This window comes from Podospora pseudopauciseta, chromosome 1, assembly GCF_035222475.1.
Source record: "Podospora pseudopauciseta strain CBS 411.78 chromosome 1, whole genome shotgun sequence".
In the NCBI taxonomy this organism is placed as follows: Eukaryota; Fungi; Ascomycota; class Sordariomycetes; order Sordariales; family Podosporaceae; genus Podospora; species Podospora pseudopauciseta.
The window spans coordinates 6,271,972-6,291,950 of record NC_085892.1 but is presented as its reverse complement, the minus strand read 5'-3'; the positions used below and the strand labels follow the sequence as shown (position 1 = coordinate 6,291,950).

The window sequence follows — 19,979 nt, the reverse complement described above, 5'->3', positions numbered from 1 at the left end:
ATGGCTCAAGGAAAATGGGCAAAAGCGTGTTCTGGGGGTTTTTGCATGCGACATCCTGGATTTGGGGTAAACGGCGACAGGCGAAGGCGGGGAATCTTGGTCATTTTTTGATGGCGAACGGTGGTGGGTGTTTTTTTGTGTACGATGTTGTTTGTCGTGCTTTTTCTGTTTTTAAGTCGTTATTACATACCAGGACACAGTATCTCGCGTCCGAGGGCGCAGAGAGAGGGGGCGTTGGGAACTATTAGGAGCATAATGGACGGACACTGGGCAGCGGAGAGCTGGACAGCTGCTAACGCCTTTTCTCGTTTAGCAACGAGACTGACGATTTGCAACCGCCAGAACAATTCTCTCTGCATTTAGGCCTGAGGCTTATTGCATCAAACGGAGTTTATAGGAACGCCGTAGGTTTTCTACCAAGACCGAGACCTTCGGGCCCTGAAAGGGACCAAGACGGACAGACTTGATCCTCTTCAAGGAAATCATTCCGACTCGCGACTAGCAGCCGCACAAATACCATGCTATTAGCCAAAATCATCGGAGCTAGCAGCTACCTTTCTGTCTCAAAACCGAAGCAATCGTGCCTCCGACGTGTCCTGCCTGCGCTTACCATCAACCCCCTGTTTGGGCGCCCAAATGAGCGACGGTCAGGCAACCGAGCAACTTGCCACAACCATGTATTTGGAGATGGGATCGTTGGTGTGGTAACGACGGGGGTCGATCTGGTTGCTTGCTGTGTCCCTTTGTCCCCAGTTTTTTGCAGCGTTTTTCTCGCGTTCCCATTTTGCATTTCTAACTGGTCCGATCCCAGGAAAATTCCAAGCCCAATGCAATGCGTTCCAAAGTCAACCGATTTCTTACCTAAATTTTCTTGTCCAACCAGCTGGGTTTGTCACGAATCACGATGGCGGCATTCCGGGGCCCGGGTTCCTTCCTTCCCGGGTTGGTCGCTCTTCCAGAGTGAGTCATTCGGCGGACTGAGGACCACACCACACCACCACCACAACAAGAGACAGGACACAACACAATTTTCTAAATCCCGTTTCTCCGTTCCGGAACTGGGCGGGGCTACCCTAACAGTTGTGGACAAGGGACGGTTGACATTTGTTGCCGCCGCCATCGCTCATCGGGGAGAATGGAACAAAGAAGGGTGACGACAGGGAGGATGGGCATGGCATGGGAGATCTGGGCCCACCTCTGCCTGGCTTATGCTTATGACTGCCTGGATAACATATTGCCACGGCTCTCCATGTTAGGGGAAGGTGGGTGTTTCGATCGTGATCTTGTTGTGATGGGTGACGGACGGCAGGTAGGTTAGGTACCGATGTGAGGTAGGTAAGCACCTTGATGAACATGACGCCAAAGAACAGTAGATAGCTTATGAGCGGAGTTTCGGGAGTTTTGGTGTTCAAGTGGAGACGTTGGTTTTGGGAGTATAAGAGGGCATTCGGTTGGTTGGTATGTGAATGCTGTTACAATATTCGTACGTTATTTCGGGTTTGGCATTATCAATTTTGAGCTTTGCCGTAACATGGTGTTGTTTGGTGAAGTGTCAAGGGGTGATGTTTTTGGGTGGTGGTTTACGTATTGGTGGCTATTTGGGTTGAAGGGAGAGGAGATATTTGTCACTCAAGATGAAGTACACAGTGTAAGTAAGGAAAGGGAGGGTTGATGAAGGTGGGTTAGAAAGCAGGTTTCTACTGTTGGAAATCTGGTTAGTGAATGAGTAGAATTCACAAACGGAGAGGCTGACGCTTGTGGTTGTGGTGATGGCTACGTTCAGCTTTTGTCTTGGGTTGACTCATCACTTACAAGGTTGGCTCAATAAATGCTTACCAACTCATCAAGCTTTTATAATGCGATGCGACGCAGTAGTGCAGAGTTACCGGTTCTCATTTGTGAGAAGATATTTTCAAGACAACCATCTCAACTTCAATATGAAGATAAGCACACCTCTCATAACTCTCAATAATGAGTGATCAGCCTCGGGCATCGTCATTGGAACACCCTACCTCATGCAACACAACAGGAGCGAGGTCACATGATGAGATGACAGCTGTAATCTCACTTACATCCGATGACTGACTGATGGGCCAGCTCACAAGGCTGCTGGTCACAACATGAGCGAGTGAGAGGGGGCCAACACACACCACAAAGGCAAAATGATCGTCGCACGACATATCTACAGCTCATGGGACATGTAAGTGAGGCAACTTCCCCTGTGAGATGGATTCCCATAGAATGCTCAAAATTATGAGCTGGGACGAATGAGTTGAAGAAGTGGTGACACGCATGATAGTGACATGTGTTCGGGTGATTGTGTTGCCGAGTTTCATGTCATTGAGTTGTGAGCGGACGGATAGTGGGAGGATGGAGGTGATGGTTAGCTACCCATAGTTGGCCCGTGCACATGGGTGAGTTTCTGTGGCTACAGAATAATGCAGACTCGGCTGGAGATGTCTTCCACGAGCTCAAAACTATGATTTTTTGCTAAACTCTCATAACAAGAATAATCGGAAATATCCACTATGGAAGCTTTGGATCCAAACACAAATCGAGAGGGGCTTCATGTATTATTTTTGGTGGAGTGGGTGATCTTTAGCTTTGATGGTATGGAATTCATGACAGTTCACTGGCCGCGCCCTCGTGTGTAATTGGGGGCTGCCCGTCACCCGCCCAGCGGCAGGCAACGCAACGCAAGAAACACGGCTGAGAGCTGGCGGGATTTGCAGCAAGCACGCGAGGATGTGCCAGGATTGGCTGTGTTGTACAGCGCGGCAGGCTGGCACAGAAGGGTTAGAGATATGGTGCTGCAGGAGGTAAGCACGGCAGCACACAGCACAGCGACGGGATCGATCAATCAGCTCTCTTCTTACACAGTGGTTCTCAGTTTTGAGATATGCGTTTCCGTTGATACTGCCACTGATGAAATTTTCAGTTGGGGTTTGCATTGTTAATTTCTGAATCGAGTTTGACTTATTGATAAAGAATGGACACCCATCGCAAGGCTCCCCCGATGGCAGCCCGGTCGGTCTCTGGAGGTGGGATGCCGCTTTCGAGAGCACATCAACTTCATCAGCAGCAGCAGCGATTCCCGCCTTTGTCGACAGGGCAGAGTACATCGAGGGGTACATCACCCAATGCGAGTAATGCCAACACTGGGCCGTTGCTTTCGCCAAATCAGGTCGTTGCTCTCGTTCGGGAGGCTAGGAGAAAAGCGATTGAAGATGAGGAGACAAGAACGCCGGTGTCGGGGACCACTGGGGCAACTGGTTCGGGAATCACGCTAGATTTGATTGGGAAAAACATTCCTGTTTTACCTGATGAGGTTGTCGATATCCTGAGGACAGGGGTTGAAAGGCTCGCGCTATCACACAATGCCTTGAAGGGACTTCCACCGAGGTTCTCGCAATGTACATCTTTGAGGTACCTCGCGGCGAGGAACAATGCGTTCGAGGTCTTTCCTTTGGCAGTGAGTACTGCTTGACCTGGATCTGAGGCCTTAATGCTGACCACAGCTACAGTTATGTGATCTAATATCATTGGAGTTCCTCGATGTGGGAAGGAATCGGTTGAGGGAGCTCCCTCCCGAGATTTCCAAGCTGAATTCGCTCAAGGCGCTTTCGGTTCAGGAGAACCAAATTACAAGACTTCCCGCTAGCATGGCGAATATGGTCTCCCTTCAGCGGCTGAGGTTCACGGGCAATCCGATCATCTACCCTCCCAAGGAGGTCTTGCAGCTACCAACGGTCCATGATCAACAGTCCAGTGGGGCTCTGGCCGAGAGCGAGGCAGACCGTGTTGTGACTGAGCGTATCAAGAAATTCCTAGCTCGGAGTGTCAGTGTGAGTATCATTGAAGGGATGGCTGATACAGAGACGGGGGATGAGTCGAGTGAGAGTGCTGATACACCGCGAGTGCCATCACGCCGAGGCGGCCGGTTTCCGGTCAAGGTAAATGGATCCGGAATTGCATCCTCGCCAGGATCGAGATCTGCATCTTTGTCTAGACCACCGAGGGTTTCCAGCAGACGGTCTCTTTCTCAGTACAGCAATGGGTTCACCAGGAGACCGTCGGGAATGATACCACTGACAATGACGGCATCGAGTGACGATCTACGGAGCCCGCCTGAGCAGCCGGCCGTATCACCGGAGCCGAAGAGACCAGATACGGCATCTTCTCGCACGACAGAGTCTACCATCTCTTCTAGGACTATCACCCCTGGATCAGCAAGCTCTTTTCTTGCGCCGTCTTCGGCTTCAAGCCTTTCGACAGATGTGCCCAATATGAACCGGCTTAGCAGTCATTTTCGCGGTTTCAGTTACAGTGGTGCGCCGACCTTCTCCAATCCTTTCAGTCCGGAAGAACCGTCTCTACAGAGGCCGCTGTGTGTTCGCGAGCTTTCCGCTCTGCCAATACGTCGTTATCAATCTCAAATTCCAGACCCGGTCTTGGAGTTTTTCAAAGGGGTCCTATATTCCATTTATCAGATCCATTTGTGCGTACAAACATTAATGAGTTTGACCAACGACGGGACTTCACGGCGCTCCAGTCTCGAGATGATCTTTTACAACACCCACAAGTACTTTGAAGAGCTGGAGCAGGCAATCCAGGATTTTGAACTGTCGTCAGGCGGTCGGACATCAGCACGAGACTACGGGCCTATGCAACGCGCTTACACAGCCTTGATATTGGCCTACGTCCAGATTTGTGCTCGGCTGGCCAGCAATGTTGATTTACTGGTCGACAATGGAGATCCCCGATATATGCGCACCTTTCTCATGCAGGTTTATCATGGCATCATGGAGCTGCGCGTGGCCATTTCCAGCCGGCCTTTGAATAACCGCAACAACATCCTGACTGCTCGTCCTTCCCAACCACCACCAGTGACACCTCCTTCTGTCCGTCGTCGGCAACCATCGCAGCCATTGCCAATGACGCCCAGGTCCCAAACGCCTCAGCCGCAACAGCCATCGTCTCTTCGTGCAAAACGAGCGGCCATCACCCCCAAGACACCTATGCAAGTCCGCACCGATATCCCTTACCGTCCCAAGTCGAACTCTGTGACCGTCTCTGTTTCATCATCGCGATCCACCTCCCAAAGCTACCCAACAACAACCATAGCCGTCATCCCTCAAACCGCTAAATCAGCCGACTCTTTCACTTCCGCCGTCTCCTCCAACGACGACGACAGCGACGACCGCCGTTTCGCCTCCCCGCCACCCCTATCAACGCCCCTCCCCAGCCTCCCAACCCCCTCATCCACCAACACCACATTCAACGTCACGACCCCCATAACCCTCCAGCTAACCGCCTTTCTCACCTCCCTCCGCAACCTCACAACCCTAATCCACACCTTCCTCCCGTCCCTCGACAACCTCTTCTCATCCGTCATCAACAACGCCACAACCACCGACTTACTGCGATCATCCACCATGGTACCCCTATTCGAAGACCTCATCTCCAAAACGAGCTCTGTCCTCCAGCAAACGGATATTCTGCGCTCAATGCTGTCTTCTTCATCGCCGCTCAATTACAGTGAAAATGGTCCGATATGGTCGACGTGCAAGAGCTTGTTCAACAAGTGGACGAACCTGGGGATACAAATCAGGGAGGCGCTAGGGAAGAAGATTTTGAGCTTTGGGCCGGGGATGGTGGAGGGATTGAGGGGGGTTAATAAGGGGGTCAGGGGGTGTATGGAGTTGATGGTTGCGCTTCGAGGGGGTGGTGGGAGGCTGGATGTTGGTGGTGGGCAGGGGAGTCCTAGGTTGGGGAGTCCTGGGTTGGGGAGTCCTGGGTTGGGGAGTCCTGGGCAGAGGCTTGGGGGGAGTAGTAGTAATACCATGAAGAGGAGGGGGCAGATGGGGTTGCCAGTTACGCCTAGGAGTGTCAGCTTGGCTACGGGGATGGGGGGGAGTGGGACGAGGGGAATATATTCTTCGCCTTGAGCGATGAAGGTGGGGGTATGAAATGTTTCACGTTCATGCAGTAGAAGGTAGTAATTTGGATTTCCCAGTGTATAACTCGCTGAGTAGGAAGGTCTCTGATGTGTATCTTCGCGCGAAGGACTTGATATGGTATCTCTGTTCAAACAACCTGACTGGTATGCAAGAAAACTGTAGACTCGCTGTGTGAGCGCACTTTATATACATGCCATGCTGTGGTATCGTAGATTAGCTCCCCTTCTGAGCGTGTTACAAAGCTTGCGGCCAGTGACCCCCCGAAATGAAATAAAAGCCGAAAGCAAGATCATAACTTCATACACCACCCCCCTTCCTTTCACCTCAAAAAATCACCCAAGGCTTCGACCTCCACCCTACAATCGACATCTTCGCAACCGCAAACACCACCGCCGAAGCAAGATACGCCACCCCCGTCAAAACAATCAACCCATCCCAACTGCCCCTACTCCCCAACACCAACTTCCCAGCAATAGGAATAGCAACCAAAACCCCAAGACTAACAATAGTATACACCGTCCCATAATACCTACCATACTCCCTCGTCCCACACAGTTTCCCTACCGTAACCGGCATCAAACTAACATTACTCCCAGACGTAAACCCAAACAAAACCGCAAACCCAATCATCCCGGCCTTTCCTTCCTCAACAGGCAACCAAACCGCAAAACACGCGATAGAAGCCACCACCGAAAACACCACATTCGCATTATAGACCCCAACCCAATCCCCCAACCAACCACCCGCCACCCTCCCAAACGCCGAACTGGCATTCAACACCGTCACAACATCAAACGAAAACTCCTGCCCGAACCCCTTGGCAAGCACATACCCCGAAAGATAACTCAGCGGCACAAACCCCGCAAACTGCATCAGAAAAACCGCCCCCAGCGTCAACCCAAACCCCTTTGTCTGGAAAACCCTCACACTGGGAGTGATCTTGGCATGCTTCGCCGGCGGTAACCTCGATCTGATCAAGAAGTTCGCCCCCACCGCAACCCCAAGACAAATCAACGCCAACGCTCTCATCGTCCACGGCCACCCAACCATGACAAACAACTCCTGCACAACATACGGAAACATCACCGCGCTCACGCTCCCCGCCGTAGTCGCCACCCCGGTGGCTAACCCCCTCCTCTCGTTGAAGAAATGTCCTATCGCCGCGATCGACGGCGTGAAGAGCAAGGCGCTCCCCAGACCGCTGAACACCGCAAACGCCACCAGCAAATGCCAGTAGTTGGTCGATATGCTGACCACGATCAACGCCGCGAAAAGACAAACACTCCCCCCGACAATCGGCCACCGCGGGCCGTGTTTGTCGAATACCGGACCGACGTATATCCCCAGAGTGAAGCTGAGGATGGTGTACAGAGAAATAATCCCGCCCACGGTGCCGTTGTCGTGGTCGACGAGGTGGCGCGCCGAGAGGTAAGTGTCAAATGTGGCCATGACGTTCATCAGGCCGAGGGAGGCAAAGAGGGCGAGCCAGCTGCCGAAGACGACGAGCCAGGCGCGGAGGCCGCCTTCGGGGTAGGTGTCTTCTTCCGAGTCGGAGCCGGGGGAGGGTGGTGATAATGGGGAGTCGGGGTGTGATCCTGGTTCTGATGGTAGAAGACCGGAGGCGTCAGACCGGGTGCTGGCGTGGCGTTTGCCGATCAAGGGGCGTTTGCTGATGCTGCCGGCGGTGGTGAGGGTTGATTTGACGTCGGACTCTACCGCGGCGTCGTCGGCAACAGAGCCCGGAGACCGAGCCGGCATTGGCGGTGCTGCCAATGACGGACCGGCGACCGGACTCTTGGCGCCGGAGGACAAGCCGGAGTGCGCCGGGGAGAGATCTCGAGACATTGCTGCGAGGTTCACACGCCCTGCAGCGGGTGATGATGGTTGTCTCGTTTGTCACAGTGGTATTTTCACAATCCACATTGGAAAAGTGTGGGATGTCGGTTGTGTGAGCGTCAAAGAGAACAACAGCCCTCCGAAACAGTGCATATGAGAAGGTTGGAGAGGGAAGATTAACAAAACTTGGGTTGTATGTCAAAAAGAAACCAACCTGTCAGCTGAGATGAGGAGGAGGGCCGAATTCAGACCATCTCACTTTCTTAAATAAAAGAGACCAAACTGTCGGCAAGCCAAAGTAAGGCACTGCCGCAGACGGCTGACTGTGTACACACATTTTCCACCTGGGGTTGGTGATGTGACAAGGGTGCTTGCAACAACCCTTTTCGGAGTTCGCCCAGTAGCATTCCAATGGTTGGTTGGGGCTATTCTGGTATGGGTAAGGTCTGGACCGACAGCGTGCATCCCCTTCCCCTGGACTGGTCCCCGCCCTGCCAGCAGGTGCTTTCGCCTATACGACGCACCAACAACAACATAGCTTTTCCAGATGGCACCATCCTTTGTGGCTGGGTAAAACGGAGAATTTGAATTGGTCTCGACCACGACGACGCGCATCTGTCCACTCCCACAACCTTCACAAATCGAACTTTACATGGGTGGAAATCCAGCAAAAATCACATCAAACCCCCAATCTGTCCCCCCCAAAAAAATAATCAGACACTCTCTGTTGGGCAAAGTGGAGAAGAAAAAAATGCAAGGAAAGAACAAAAGATAAGCTGTTGTGCATCAGCCGTGAATCGAACACGGGGCCCATCGATGGCAACGATGGATTTTACCACTAAACCACTGATGCTGTTACTTGTTCATGTTTTGACCAACAGAATTAGGTTACATGTCGATGACATTTGACAGTCAGAAACCGAATCACTAGCAAGTTGACAAACCATCATATCAGTACTTCCTTACAGACATATTCTCACACTTCTCCCGGCAACGATCTATCCCGCTTTAGGAACCATAACGTTTGAATACTGTTTTATCTGGTTTTTCCATGTCTAGCAACATTCAACCAATACCACTCCCGCATCTCTCACAAAATAAAAGATAGATTATCCCAACCTAGCGTAAGAAATCAACATGAATCCCCAAACTCCCAAACCCTACTCTGAACATGGCGTGGCTTAACATGATATGATGAAGAGTCCCAAAGACGCAAAAAGAAAAAAGGGAAAAAAAAAAGGCTTCAGGTGTAAAGGTGATAAGTGAAAGTCAAGAAAGATACATCCTTTCCCCTTCACAGTCTCTTGTCCATTGAGACCCATCCATCTCCAATCCCACCCCTTAAAAGATAGAGTTCACAATATTGGACCCGATCGTCGCACCCGCTCCAAAAATCGCCGCATTGCCCAATTTCTTCCCAAACTTCTTCCCATGCTCACCCATCTTACTCCCCCCTTCTTCTCCCTGCTGTTGCTGCCCCTGATCATGCGGCTGATACGGCTGCCCGGGCGGTGGCGCACCCGGATAACCCCCTCCATACGCCCCCGGAGCAGGCTGACCATAGACCGGCTGTTGGGGAGGATAAAGAACCGCCGCAGGTTGAGCAGCCTTTTCGTCCTCCACCACAACGTAAGACCGTGGGAAAATCCCCTCCTGCCCCGTCCGTTGATTCCTCCCCATCCACCAATCCGCATTCATATACTCAAACACAGCAACCCTATCGTCCTTGTCGAAGCTACAGTCTCTCGCGTCGGCGGCATTGTACTTGTAAAGCGCTCTCGCGTGGGCGATGATCGGTTTGGTCGGGGCACTAGCGGGGGGAGGGTTCCGACCCGGGAGGGCAGGGGGGCCGGTAGACTGGGCGTATGAAGGGGGAGGGTTGGGGTTGCCGCCTACTGAGAGGGCTGCCATTGCTGCTGTGGGAGGGACAGCGGCGGATGGGGTGGCAGCTGGAGTGGGAAGGGAGGAGGGATTGGTGCGAGGGGCGGGGGTAGACCGCGAGTTGAACGACGACTCGGCGGGGAGGAGGCCCGAGATGGTGTCGTAGGCTTCGTCGGTGATTACACCTTTTTCGAGGAGGGATTCGAGTTCCTATAATCAGAAAACACAGGTTAGATGGGCGTTTGTGATGTGGTTGAGGGGAGAGTTGCCTACATTCTTGATGTTGCGCAAAGACCGGTTGGTCTCAATGACTCTTTGGCGGTCTTCGGAGACCATGATGACTGAGTTCGGTAAAGTTTACTGGAGAATCGTTAGGGTTCGTTCTGCAGTAAAAGGAAATGTCGTCTCAAGTCTGGCGCTTGTCGTTGCAGTCAACAGAAGTATTGTGGTGTTGGTCAAAGGTTGCAAGAAAGGTTACAGGGTGGCGCAGTGCTGTGACGAGTCCGGAGCCCCACCAAAAGTCCAGTGGCGCCCGGGCGCCGGGGATGCACTGTGTGCCGGTACCCGAACCGTCAAGGGACTCAACCAGGGGCTGTGCAACCCCGTCCCGACAGTGGGGCGGGCCGAAACAACGTCCCGAGTCAGCGATACAGTGTCAACATGAGGGTATATATATATAAAATTAATTTTTTTTTGTATTTACATTTAGTAAGGTCTATTTTGAGCCTGTCTGTCACTCTCTAGTTGACAAACTTGCTGTTCTCGCTAACATACAAATCCACATATTGGTCAACCTCCATAGCCTCGAGCTTCTTGGGGTTCTGGCCGAGCTCAAGGAGCTCCTGCACCTTCTCGGTGCTGTAGTGAGGCTCCAAGTGACGCTTGTACTTGGCCATGATCACTGGCTTGGCCTCCTCACGACGGAGACGGTGGCCGAGAGGAGCCTCAATGACAACCTCGGGGAGGACGGTGCCGTCGTTGAGCTCAACGGTGAGGCCGTTGCTGATGGTGCGGAGAGCGGGGTCATGGTAGTCGGCGGTGAACTGGGGGTCCTCAACGCACTTGATCTTCTTGCGAAGAGACTCGACCAGAGGGGAGGTGGCAGCCTCGCTGCCGTCAACGTAGTCGTTGGCAGTAAGACGGCCGAAGACGAGCATGACGGAGCACATGTACTGGATGCAGTGGTCACGATCGGCGAAGTTATCCATGGGCTTGAACTGCTTGTCGATGATGCGGACGCAGGCCTCGTGTGTCCTGCAGGTGATCTCCTTGATATCGGCGGCAGACTTGCCCATGGCCTTCAGTTGGGCGTGGATCTTCTCAGAGGCCTCGACAGCGGTCTGAGAGTGGAACTCGGCAGGGTAGGACACCTTGAACAGGACGTTCTCCATGACGTAGCTGCCATAGGGGCGCTGGAACTCGAACTTCTTGCCCTTGAAGAGGACATCATAGAAGCCCCAGACGGGGGCGGAGAGAACGGTGGGAACACCGCTCTCGCCCTTGAGAACCTTCAGGGCCAGGTTGACGGCGCGCTGGCAGGCATCACCGGCAGCCCACGACTTGCGGGACATGGTGTTGGGGGTGTGGCGGTAGGTACGCAAGCTCTGGCCGTCAACCCACGCCTGGGTGATGGCATCGGCAGTCTGCTTCTCGTTGAGGCCGAGCATCTTGCTGACAACAGCCGTGCTGGCAACCTTGACGAGAACTACGTGATCCAGACCAACCTTGTTGAACGAGTTGAGCAGAGCAAGGCAGCCCTGAATCTCGTGCGCCTTGATCATAGCCTCGAGAACATCGCGGATGGTGAAGATCTTGCCGCCAGCGAGGTTACCACCGGCCTTGTTGGTACGGGTGATCCAGTCAGCCACGGCCAGGATAGCGCCCAGGTTGTCACTGGGATGTCCCCACTCAGCAGCGAGCCAGCAGTCGTTGTAGTCGAGCCATCTGATCATAGCACCAATGTTGAAGGCACCGTTCACGGGGTCGAGCTGATAGGGTGTGCCGGGAACCTTGGTGCCGTTGGGCACGACGGTCCCTGGGACGATAGGGCCAAGGAGCTTGGTGCACTCCTTGAACTGGAGACCCTCCAGACCGCAGCCGAGAGTGTCGAGGAACACCCATCTCGCTGTGTCGAACTGTTCAGGGGGGAAAGGTCAGCATCAGCCAAAGATGGGACAAAGCGGGGTTAGCTCCGGGAGGCTCAACTCACGGCAAGCTCAGAGTCAATGGGCTTGTTGTGCACATAGTCGGCGATGTCCTGGATCTCAGGATCGTAGCCCTTGTGCCCGGCGGGGGAAGGGGCCGTGGTCGCGGCAGACTGAAGAGAGGCCATGGTGGAGAAGTTGCTTCTGCGGGCGTGGAGGGCGGCGGGAGTGAGGGGGGCGGCCGTCTTAAATGTGCTGCTCAACAATGGCAGAGCGGAGCGCTGCGAGATGCGCTGGGGAAGGCGTGTGTGCAGGGACTTGGTGGCCTGGCGCAACCCACGGTTGACAGCAGACATCGTCAATGGCAGCAATGGCACCTGGCAATGGCTGACGGTGGGTTTGTTGATTAGGGACGGGACAACTCGAGAGAGAAAAAAATAAAGAAAATGCAACAGGAGATCTTCTCTTCAAGTAAGCCGCGAGCTGCCACAGGGAGCTACACCATCGCTCGAGCGGAGGCTGTCAATTGTTTTGCCGCGGCATGCCGAAGCCAACCACCCCCGCATCCGCAACTGCATCCAGCATCTCGTCCTCCGGGCTTGCCACTCTCGGAGACCCTGGGGAAAAAAAATCCCATTTCTTCCTAGCTTCTGAGCTTCTGAGATCCGTAGATCCGTCTCCATCGTATGTCCTTACTCTCTATCTCCGAATCGGTATATTTGGTGTTTTGTTGCTCTGATCGTTACCCTCTCCCTCCAAGCCTCAACTGCTTGAGAAACGAGCACATGTTCGGCCTTCTCAACATTTGTGCGCCCAGGGAAGATGCTTGGATCTGCAATTCACCCCGCGCTTGGCAAGGCCAATCTTGGCAGCTCCGTTTGCAGCATGGGTTACCTAGGGAGAGTGCCCTCATACTAGATATGTTCATATCACTGATAATGGAATAGCAGAGCACTGCACGGGCCATATAGCTGCTGTTGTCGCATGCACAGTCTCAAGCGGCTCGATACCGGTTTCCCAGATTTCTTCATCTCCTGTCCTGAACCATACTAACACATCCAACCCGAAATAGCTTCAGCTAGAGTAATTCTGTCACACATCCTGGTTGCGTCACCTCAAATCCACCGGTTCGTCCACGAATCGCGTTCCCCCGCGAATGTCAGCTACCTGTGGAGAGAAGTACACAAGCAAATCCCAGTTTCCACTCCAAGTGGAGGTGGATCCTCTTCTCAGGGTGATGATCTGGGTTGCTGGAGGCTGAAGTGATCACAGGATCTATTCCTACGTATTCTTCCTATCTCTAGCTCAAACTGCTTCACCGAAATAACACCGATATCGCAGAACACCTTGAAAGGATGAACCACTATACCTTTCCCCAGCTCGCACCCCCCCTGTGGAAATGTCCCGTGACTTTAGCAGTTGGTCGACCAGTGCCATCCGCTGCTCAAGCAGGTCCCCTTCGAAATAGAGCTCTTCTGGCAGCAGATAGGCATGCAGCACATTCCCTGGTTCACACCACATCCACCGCACCTGGGTTCGTTGTCAGTGAGTTTCTCTTTGGTGTGATGGGTCGATGAAGCACTCACCACTGGCATGCAACACAACCCTCGCGTCTCTTGACAATGGTTTGGTTGGTCTCGGGCTTCAACTCCGGGCTGATCATGTATCCCAGACCATCATTGAGAGCGGGCAGGTCGAGGTGGATGGAGTCGGGGGCGGGACTGTTCCCAGGCGCGGCCATGGCCAGGGAAGCCAGCAAGGAAATGAGAGTGACCGAGAATTGCATCTTTGCAGAGGGGATTTTGGATTTGGCTTTTGAGGTTTGCTGATGAGGGGGGATGATGGTGAAAGATGAGCAGGAGTTGAGGCCCACGAGTCGCGATACTTATACCCACTTTCCTGACCTACTCCTTCGAAATGATCAGTCGATCACCAACTCACGATGCAGTGGCTCCTGTACCACAACTCTGGCAAAACCTGCCCGTGGCGTGTCATGGCTCCCTCGACGGTTATCCGGCATGTCGGTGAAGGTTTTGGTGATGTCGAATGAAACAATGTCGAGTAGGAGCATTGTTACCTTCCCTAACAACGGTGAAGCGATATATGAAAAGGATCGTGACCCTTGGCTGTGGGTTGTTGGTTTGCCGCAGACATGCCTGTTCAACTACAACGGCTTTAAGAAGACTTTGGCCGCCCAACTACCAACAGACAGGACTATGTAACGCGACTAGCGACAACATAGCCAAGACCAGGATGTAAATGTTTTTTCGCGACGAAGGATTTGCAAAATGTAAGGCGATTATCACGGGATGTCGGGCCGCACGAGAAGTTGAGGAAGATTCTGGACTTGCAATGGACCAAGGTGGAGAGCGGATCTGTCATATACCCCTGACCGATACATGAGTGAACTGTGTGGGTGTTGTTGATGTGGCAAAAGCTATCTATTCTTAGGATGGCTCAATATCTATACCTTGGGTATGGCGGTGGTGAACAAATAAAACCAAAACTATTGCTCATAAAAAAAACGCTGGAAACGTTTCCCTGAGAAATCAAAGGCTGTGTGGCGGGCCGGGAGTCGAACCTGAATCTTCGCTCTAGCTTGGGGGTGTAAGAACCGCTATACTACCGCGCCACGGAAACTGTCCGGAGAAATTCATTCATATAGGCTCGAGGGAGTGAGGTCTGGCTGGTGCTAAGGGTAGCGCCGGGCAATGAGGTGGGTGACGTTCCTTTGGCTGAGTTATGGAAACCTAAAAGACCCTCTCTGCCAATCACAACTGCTCTTGCTGGGGAGCACAGGGGGCTTTGGGCCATATCTCCCGGAGATATCACTCCTGAGGTCCGTCACAAAGGGGTGCTTAGTCGAGCAGCCCTCGTTTGCACCCTCCGATACAACCTCTCAAACCTGCTCTTCGACGGTTTCACTCACCGACTGATCCTTCCAAGCAACTATGCTTGCTTTCTCTCCTTGCCTTCCTTCAATGTAAGGATGCCTTTGTCTACCCCGTCTCCACGACATTAGGAGGTGAACCTCCTGATGACTATGAGCTGCCTGGTGATTTGGACGGCCTCTATCCACCAAGTCAAGATCACATTCCCGATGGCCATCCTCAAAAACCCCATCTCATCCCTGTCGTGATAAGGGCATGGCAGATGACAAGACACTGCCTTGCCCTTCGAAAATCGAGAAATCCTCCAGCTTATTACAGGGGAACCCCTTGCTGATCTCGCCACCGAAGCGGAAGGGGAGTCAACGGCGAGGCCGGGGAGGTAGCCAGCCGAGGTCGCCGGTTCCTACTCTTCATCGTTTATGAATTCATGCAGCATCGCCGGCTAATCCCTCCTGTCACACTCTTGTTCTTTGCCGGCCGATGGAAATCCCCTGTAGAGGCATCTCACCCCGTCTCCCCACCCTGTGAAGTAGCTAAACAAGTCTCCATGGCCTCGGGGGTGTAGCTTGATTGCTCTCCCGTCAGATAATCCACCCCATCAGATGCTGACAAGACTGAAATAGTGCCTGGTAGACATGGAGCTGCATGGTGAAGAATCTTATACTTGGGAATCTTGCTGGCTGGCGTAGAGGGTTGGGCAAGGGTGGCCGGTTGTTAATGGTCTGACAAAAAGCACACCGGACCCGAGGCAGTGCAACATGTTTCCTGCACCAACCATACCAAGCCAGTCATTAGCCAAGTCCTAATGAGGAGGACGGTAGTCAACTTGCATAGCTTACCTTACGAGACGTCGTCGAAAGATACCTGGTACCTGTGGCGAGAGGTGAGATTGAGTGGTCGAATTGGGAAGGTGGAGACGTCGTGTAAGTGGTGCTTAGGTGATGGAATGTGCTCTGTTCTGGGAACTGGCCTAAAGTAAAAAAATCCCAGTAAAGCAACTGCAACTTTTCAACATGAAATGCCTCTCTCGTCCAGATCTCCTTTTTGTAGCTCTGTGGAGTCATTGTGCAGAGTCTCTCTCTACCGGCAAGCAAGATTTATCAGCTGCAGCGTTGAATGATGGCGACATGATTTGTAGGTAGAGATCAAGTCCTCAACCACTCTGAACGACAAGCATTCCAGAATTTGGCTAACAGGTTGAAGATTCTCCGAAATACTAGCTTCCATTACTATCCAACACGCAAACACTACCATGGCTTTCCAAAACAATACTCAATATCCAAAAACAGACACCACTCAAAGCTTCGCGCCCGCCGCTCTCCTCGCTTCCCTCTCCTTATCCCGAAGCAAGCGACGCAGGATCTTGCCGCTCGGGCTCTTGGGAATAGCATCGATGAACTCAATACCGCCCTTGAGCCACTTGTAGTGCGCCTTGTGATCCTGGACATGCTTGAGAATCTCAGCCGCCATGTCCTCGTCCTTCCGCCCGGCCATGGACGCCGGTGTTACCACAAAAGCCTTGGGTACTTCGCCGTCGCGCTCGTCAGGAACCGCAATGACCGCGCAGTCATCGACGGCTGGGTGAGTGAGGAGGTGGGCTTCGAGCTCGGCTGGGGCGACTTGGTGGGCCTGTTCAGAATAACGTTGTGAGTTTCAATGTCGATATTTTCAAGGGGGTATGATGAACTCACCTTGACCTTGATCAACTCCTTGAGCCGGTCCACAATGGTAATGTGCTCATACCCACTGGGCGCCTTGGTGACAATGACTTCATCGCCGGTCCTCAGCCATCTTCCATCCTCATCCCAGACATAAGCTTCGGCGGTAGCCTTCTCGTTGTTCAGGTATCCGAGAGTGATGGAGGGTGACTGAACCAGAAGCTCCCCCGGCTTGTTGTACTCGGTGATCTCCTTGCCGTCTTGATCAATGATCTTGGCCCGTGTGCCTGGCACCAGAGACCCAGATGTGCCTTGGTGGATATCGTGTTCGCTGGTGGTGCATACGACGGTAGCCGATTCAGTCATGCCGTATCCCTGACCCACATGCCACGTTGGATAGATCTTCAGGAGCTCCTCAGCTGTCTCCTTTCCAAGAGGCGCTGCTCCGGTAAAAAGAAGTCTGACACTGCTCAGGTCATATTTCTTGAGGATGTCTCTGCTACTCAACATACGGATGACGATTGGAGGAACCTACGTTTGTTAACAGATGCCGAAAACGAAGCGAAAAGCACACTCACCAAAGGAAGATAGTTGATCTTGAACCTTTCAATGGCCTGGAGATACTCTGTTAAATCAAACTTGGGGAGGACAATGACGCCATCGCCTCTCCAAACTGAAGAATGAGCGATGACCACCAGCCCATAAATATGGCTGAATGGCAGCAATCCCAAAGCCGTTTGTGTTTCCACCCCAAACTTTTCTCTTGAGACTGAGTCGTAGATGCAAAATTGCATGGTGTTCGCAATAACGTTCTTGTGCGAGATCATGACAGCTTTCTGGCCCCCAGTTAGCTGAACCCATATCCAACCAAGACTCAACTGTTTCGACTTACTGGCAGACCAGAAGTACCACTGGAGTAGCATAAAAATGCCACTTGTCTCTCACCCTGACCCTTAACCCATTTCAGAGGCTCGAGTTCAGGTACGGACTGACCCAGTTGAATCAAGTCATCCACAGTCTTGTAGGGGAGTTTCTTTGAATGCACTGGCGCATCCATGATAAAGATCTTGTCATCTGGAATCCCTACCGCCTTTGCAGCCGTCAAGGCCGTCTCCAAAACTGGCACACAGGTGAACAGTGCCTTGGCTCCTGAAGAACGAAGCTGGTGCTCAAGCTCTCCGGCTGAGTAGGCGACATTGGCAGGTGTAGCGATACCGGACAGTCGGTGGACTGAATGAAGCACAGACAGGTAGTCAATCTGTCGGCGACGCACGCGATAAGTCAGCGAAAAGCTCGGCGCGCACCACTGATTCTGCACCCTGACCTCCTTTTGTTCGTTTACTTACAGTATTGACAGAGAAAACAGCAATGACCTTGTCCCACGGCGAATCAACATTTGGCTCCCAGCCCATAACCTTAGACAAGGCCCTCGCGAGAAGCTCGGTGCGGTTGTGCTGCTCGGTTACACCATATGTCTTGCCTGTCAAGCCGCAGGTGAAGGGATTCCGGCTCTTTGCAATTGGGCGACGACCGTAGATCTCATTCTTCATAAACTCTCCAATGGTAATCGAATCAGGGGGGTCTGTGTATGAACCAGTTAGCCATGTTTGCCTACATCTCAACCGGATTCTGGGGTAAGCCTCACCGAATGGGAGCTTCGGGACCCAAGGAGGGGGGTAAAAGACCATCTTGACGCAGTTTTGTCACGGTTGTAGTGTGTTTAGTTGTTAAACTGGCACAGCCGAACCTGTTGGCTGGGAATGTTGTTCTTGATACAACAGTGTTTGATCAGTGGTGCTGTCTCAACCACTCGGCGTCAACGAAACCGGTTTTCAGCGTAGCACAGTCGGTGAGGTAAAAGAAAAGGAGAGGAGGTTTTTGACAGCACGCAATGCTGTGATAACATGCGAATGCTGAGACAAGGCGACGACCCAGCCATCCTCGATCCCTTCTACACCGTCTTGGACACAGTTGACAAGGATCCCCGAACCGTTCACGATCCCGTTTCTGGCCCACTTTCCCCATGATTGAGGACTTGGCGCTTCCATTCCCACCAACGCTTGCTCGCTTGCAAGGCTTCCCCGCAGTCTCCCCCGCATTTGCCCCAAGCTCCTCGGTAAACCCCCCTTCTAGCGCTGTTTGACATGCGGGGTAGCTGACCGCGAGACATGCACGAGCCAGTTCCACCAACTGCTCAACTTCCGGTCTCCCCTCGGTTATCAGGTCTTTCGGAAGGCATTTGGCTAACATCGAGTCATTGCCGGTGTTCTGTGGCACTTGGATGACGTTTTCAGGAACAATAGGTTTGCTATTGGGCAATTCAGAAGTACATACAAAACTATGTGGGAGTGAGATGGCCAATCTACGTGTTCGAATCCACAAGATGCCCCAATGGTGCCACCTCAGTCCGTTCCTTCCGTCGCCGTAATCCTAATTTCTCTCAACATACGTCATCGCCGCTTTGTTTGGGGGAAAAAACTTGCCAGGCAGGTACAATTCACAAACAATTGCCCGCCTTCGTCACCTCTTCATGACTATTGTGGTTCTCTGATTGGGTTTAAAACCAGGTAGAGAGTTGAGCTGGTGGGAACTGGGCCGATTCTCAAGCTTTACCGTTTTGAAAGAAGATAACAAGTGAGTTGTTGGTATGCTCTCACCAAGAGGGCAAACTTCACATATGAGGTGAGTTGGTAGAAGGGCTCCATCTCTCCTTCCACATCGGATGATCCAAGATATGAAAAAGCTTGGTTTCGATCTCCCGCAGAGCCTCAAGTCCTACAGGGCTACGGTTTCAGACGACTCCTCTCACACGAGGCTTCCATGTGCCTGAAACTCCGCTCTGGTCATGTCTCACAGAGCAGACAACACCTACAATGTAGGCAGTCCGTTCCTCTCGCATACTCCCTCCATTATCTTTTGTCTTCTCACAGCACCTAGCTGAAAAGAGACAATAATATAGATATAGGTGAATGATTCTGGGACTTGACTCGATTTTCAAAAGCGCATTGCAATCCGTGGCTGCCTGGCGAAGTAAGGAGCGGAATGACGTAATTCGGTGCCGTTGAGCCCAGTCGCTCTTGCTCCCTGTTCAGGGGAAGGGGTCGGTCCTTTGTCGGCGATCATGGCACAGTGCACACAATTCAAATACCTTGGGAAGAACCCACCTCTTTCCCTGCGCGTAGAGGACGGGTGATCCTATGCTCGACTTCTTGCGTGTCTCCATAGACTCAAGACTATCAAAGAGGACGCAGGAGTACTTGGCCTGGAGACACTTTGGGGGGTGATTGATGAGGAAACTGACTCAATATGTTCAAAGTAATCAAACAGAGATCGGCTAAACCAATATATTTACAAGCAACCTTCGTCATTATTATTCACTTTCAAACAACACATCACAGCACCAGTATCATCTCGTCTAATCTTCTGAGTCTCTAAGACGCGTCCGAGATAGACATATCTGCTGAAGAGATTTGCTGTCCTGTAATACTCAGGATGGGACGAATAGCAAGAGCAAACCTTGCCTCAGCCGTCCATAGGATAGATAGCCAGGCCCCAGCCCTTAGTCTACATGGTACCAGAGTCCTTCCTCCTTCCCTCCCACCTCCCACA

At 52.5% G+C, this 19,979-nt stretch overlaps 7 protein-coding genes and 1 non-coding gene across 8 annotated transcripts; 2 read left to right on the top strand and 6 right to left on the bottom strand.

Moving 5' to 3' along the window:
* Positions 1-14: 14 nt before the first annotated feature.
* Positions 15-467, top strand: QC763_0020560 (uncharacterized protein; the record flags this gene model as incomplete). Its single annotated transcript, XM_062905395.1, has 2 exons — positions 15-123; positions 364-467. The coding sequence occupies 2 exons, from the start codon at positions 15-17 to the stop codon at positions 465-467; spliced, it is 213 nt and encodes a 70-aa protein (XP_062771397.1).
* Positions 468-2,267: 1,800 nt separating this feature from the next.
* Positions 2,268-5,948, top strand: SOG2_1 (RAM signaling network component; the record flags this gene model as incomplete). Its single annotated transcript, XM_062908314.1, has 3 exons — positions 2,268-2,610; positions 2,733-3,472; positions 3,525-5,948. The coding sequence occupies exons 2-3, from the start codon at positions 2,990-2,992 to the stop codon at positions 5,946-5,948; spliced, it is 2,907 nt and encodes a 968-aa protein (XP_062771396.1). The 5' UTR covers positions 2,268-2,610; positions 2,733-2,989.
* Positions 5,949-6,284: 336 nt separating this feature from the next.
* QC763_117300 (uncharacterized protein) lies at positions 6,285-7,805 on the bottom strand (the record flags this gene model as incomplete). The annotated part of the gene is made up of 1 exon (XM_062908313.1): positions 6,285-7,805. One exon carries the CDS (start codon positions 7,803-7,805, stop codon positions 6,285-6,287), a length of 1,521 nt encoding a protein of 506 aa, XP_062771395.1.
* Positions 7,806-8,578: 773 nt separating this feature from the next.
* On the bottom strand, positions 8,579-8,649 carry QC763_0020530. Its single transcript has one exon. It is a non-coding gene; the product is annotated as a tRNA-Gly (tRNA).
* A 71-nt stretch (positions 8,650-8,720) lies between these two features.
* PIN3 (protein that induces appearance of [PIN+] prion when overproduced) lies at positions 8,721-10,162 on the bottom strand. Its single transcript, XM_062908312.1, has 2 exons — positions 9,951-10,162; positions 8,721-9,887 (listed from the first exon to the last, which is right to left on the bottom strand). Exons 1-2 carry the CDS (start codon positions 10,011-10,013, stop codon positions 9,138-9,140), a joined length of 813 nt encoding a protein of 270 aa, XP_062771394.1. The 5' UTR covers positions 10,014-10,162; the 3' UTR covers positions 8,721-9,137.
* Positions 10,163-10,338: 176 nt separating this feature from the next.
* PDH1 (ATP-binding cassette transporter CGR1) lies at positions 10,339-12,624 on the bottom strand. The gene is made up of 2 exons (XM_062908311.1): positions 11,887-12,624; positions 10,339-11,812 (listed from the first exon to the last, which is right to left on the bottom strand). Exons 1-2 carry the CDS (start codon positions 12,175-12,177, stop codon positions 10,418-10,420), a joined length of 1,686 nt encoding a protein of 561 aa, XP_062771393.1. The 5' UTR covers positions 12,178-12,624; the 3' UTR covers positions 10,339-10,417.
* Positions 12,625-13,403: 779 nt separating this feature from the next.
* On the bottom strand, positions 13,404-13,892 carry QC763_117275 (uncharacterized protein; the record flags this gene model as incomplete). Its single annotated transcript, XM_062908310.1, has 2 exons — positions 13,404-13,633; positions 13,763-13,892. The coding sequence occupies 2 exons, from the start codon at positions 13,890-13,892 to the stop codon at positions 13,404-13,406; spliced, it is 360 nt and encodes a 119-aa protein (XP_062771392.1).
* Positions 13,893-15,823: 1,931 nt separating this feature from the next.
* QC763_117270 (uncharacterized protein) lies at positions 15,824-18,782 on the bottom strand. Its single transcript, XM_062908309.1, has 6 exons — positions 18,016-18,782; positions 17,717-17,952; positions 17,263-17,628; positions 16,949-17,206; positions 16,404-16,901; positions 15,824-16,341 (listed from the first exon to the last, which is right to left on the bottom strand). Exons 1-6 carry the CDS (start codon positions 18,056-18,058, stop codon positions 16,009-16,011), a joined length of 1,734 nt encoding a protein of 577 aa, XP_062771391.1. The 5' UTR covers positions 18,059-18,782; the 3' UTR covers positions 15,824-16,008.
* Between the last annotated feature and the right edge of the window lie 1,197 nt (positions 18,783-19,979).

Excerpts from the sequence above, each read along its gene's own strand:
- PIN3 (XM_062908312.1), bottom strand. The coding sequence starts at position 10,013 with ATGGTCTCCGAAGACCGCCAAAGAGTCATTGAGACCAACCGGTCTTTG. Across the intron at positions 9,888-9,950 it reads CTTTGCGCAACATCAAGAAT|GAACTCGAATCCCTCCTCGA; the intron begins GTAGGCAACTCT and ends TTCTGATTATAG.
- PDH1 (XM_062908311.1), bottom strand. The coding sequence starts at position 12,177 with ATGTCTGCTGTCAACCGTGGGTTGCGCCAGGCCACCAAGTCCCTGCAC. Across the intron at positions 11,813-11,886 it reads CCATTGACTCTGAGCTTGCC|TTCGACACAGCGAGATGGGT; the intron begins GTGAGTTGAGCC and ends CCCCCTGAACAG.
- QC763_117270 (XM_062908309.1), bottom strand. The coding sequence starts at position 18,058 with ATGGTCTTTTACCCCCCTCCTTGGGTCCCGAAGCTCCCATTCG. Across the intron at positions 17,207-17,262 it reads GTGGTACTTCTGGTCTGCCA|AAAGCTGTCATGATCTCGCA; the intron begins GTAAGTCGAAAC and ends ACTGGGGGCCAG. Across the intron at positions 16,902-16,948 it reads AGATCAACTATCTTCCTTTG|GTTCCTCCAATCGTCATCCG; the intron begins GTGAGTGTGCTT and ends TAACAAACGTAG.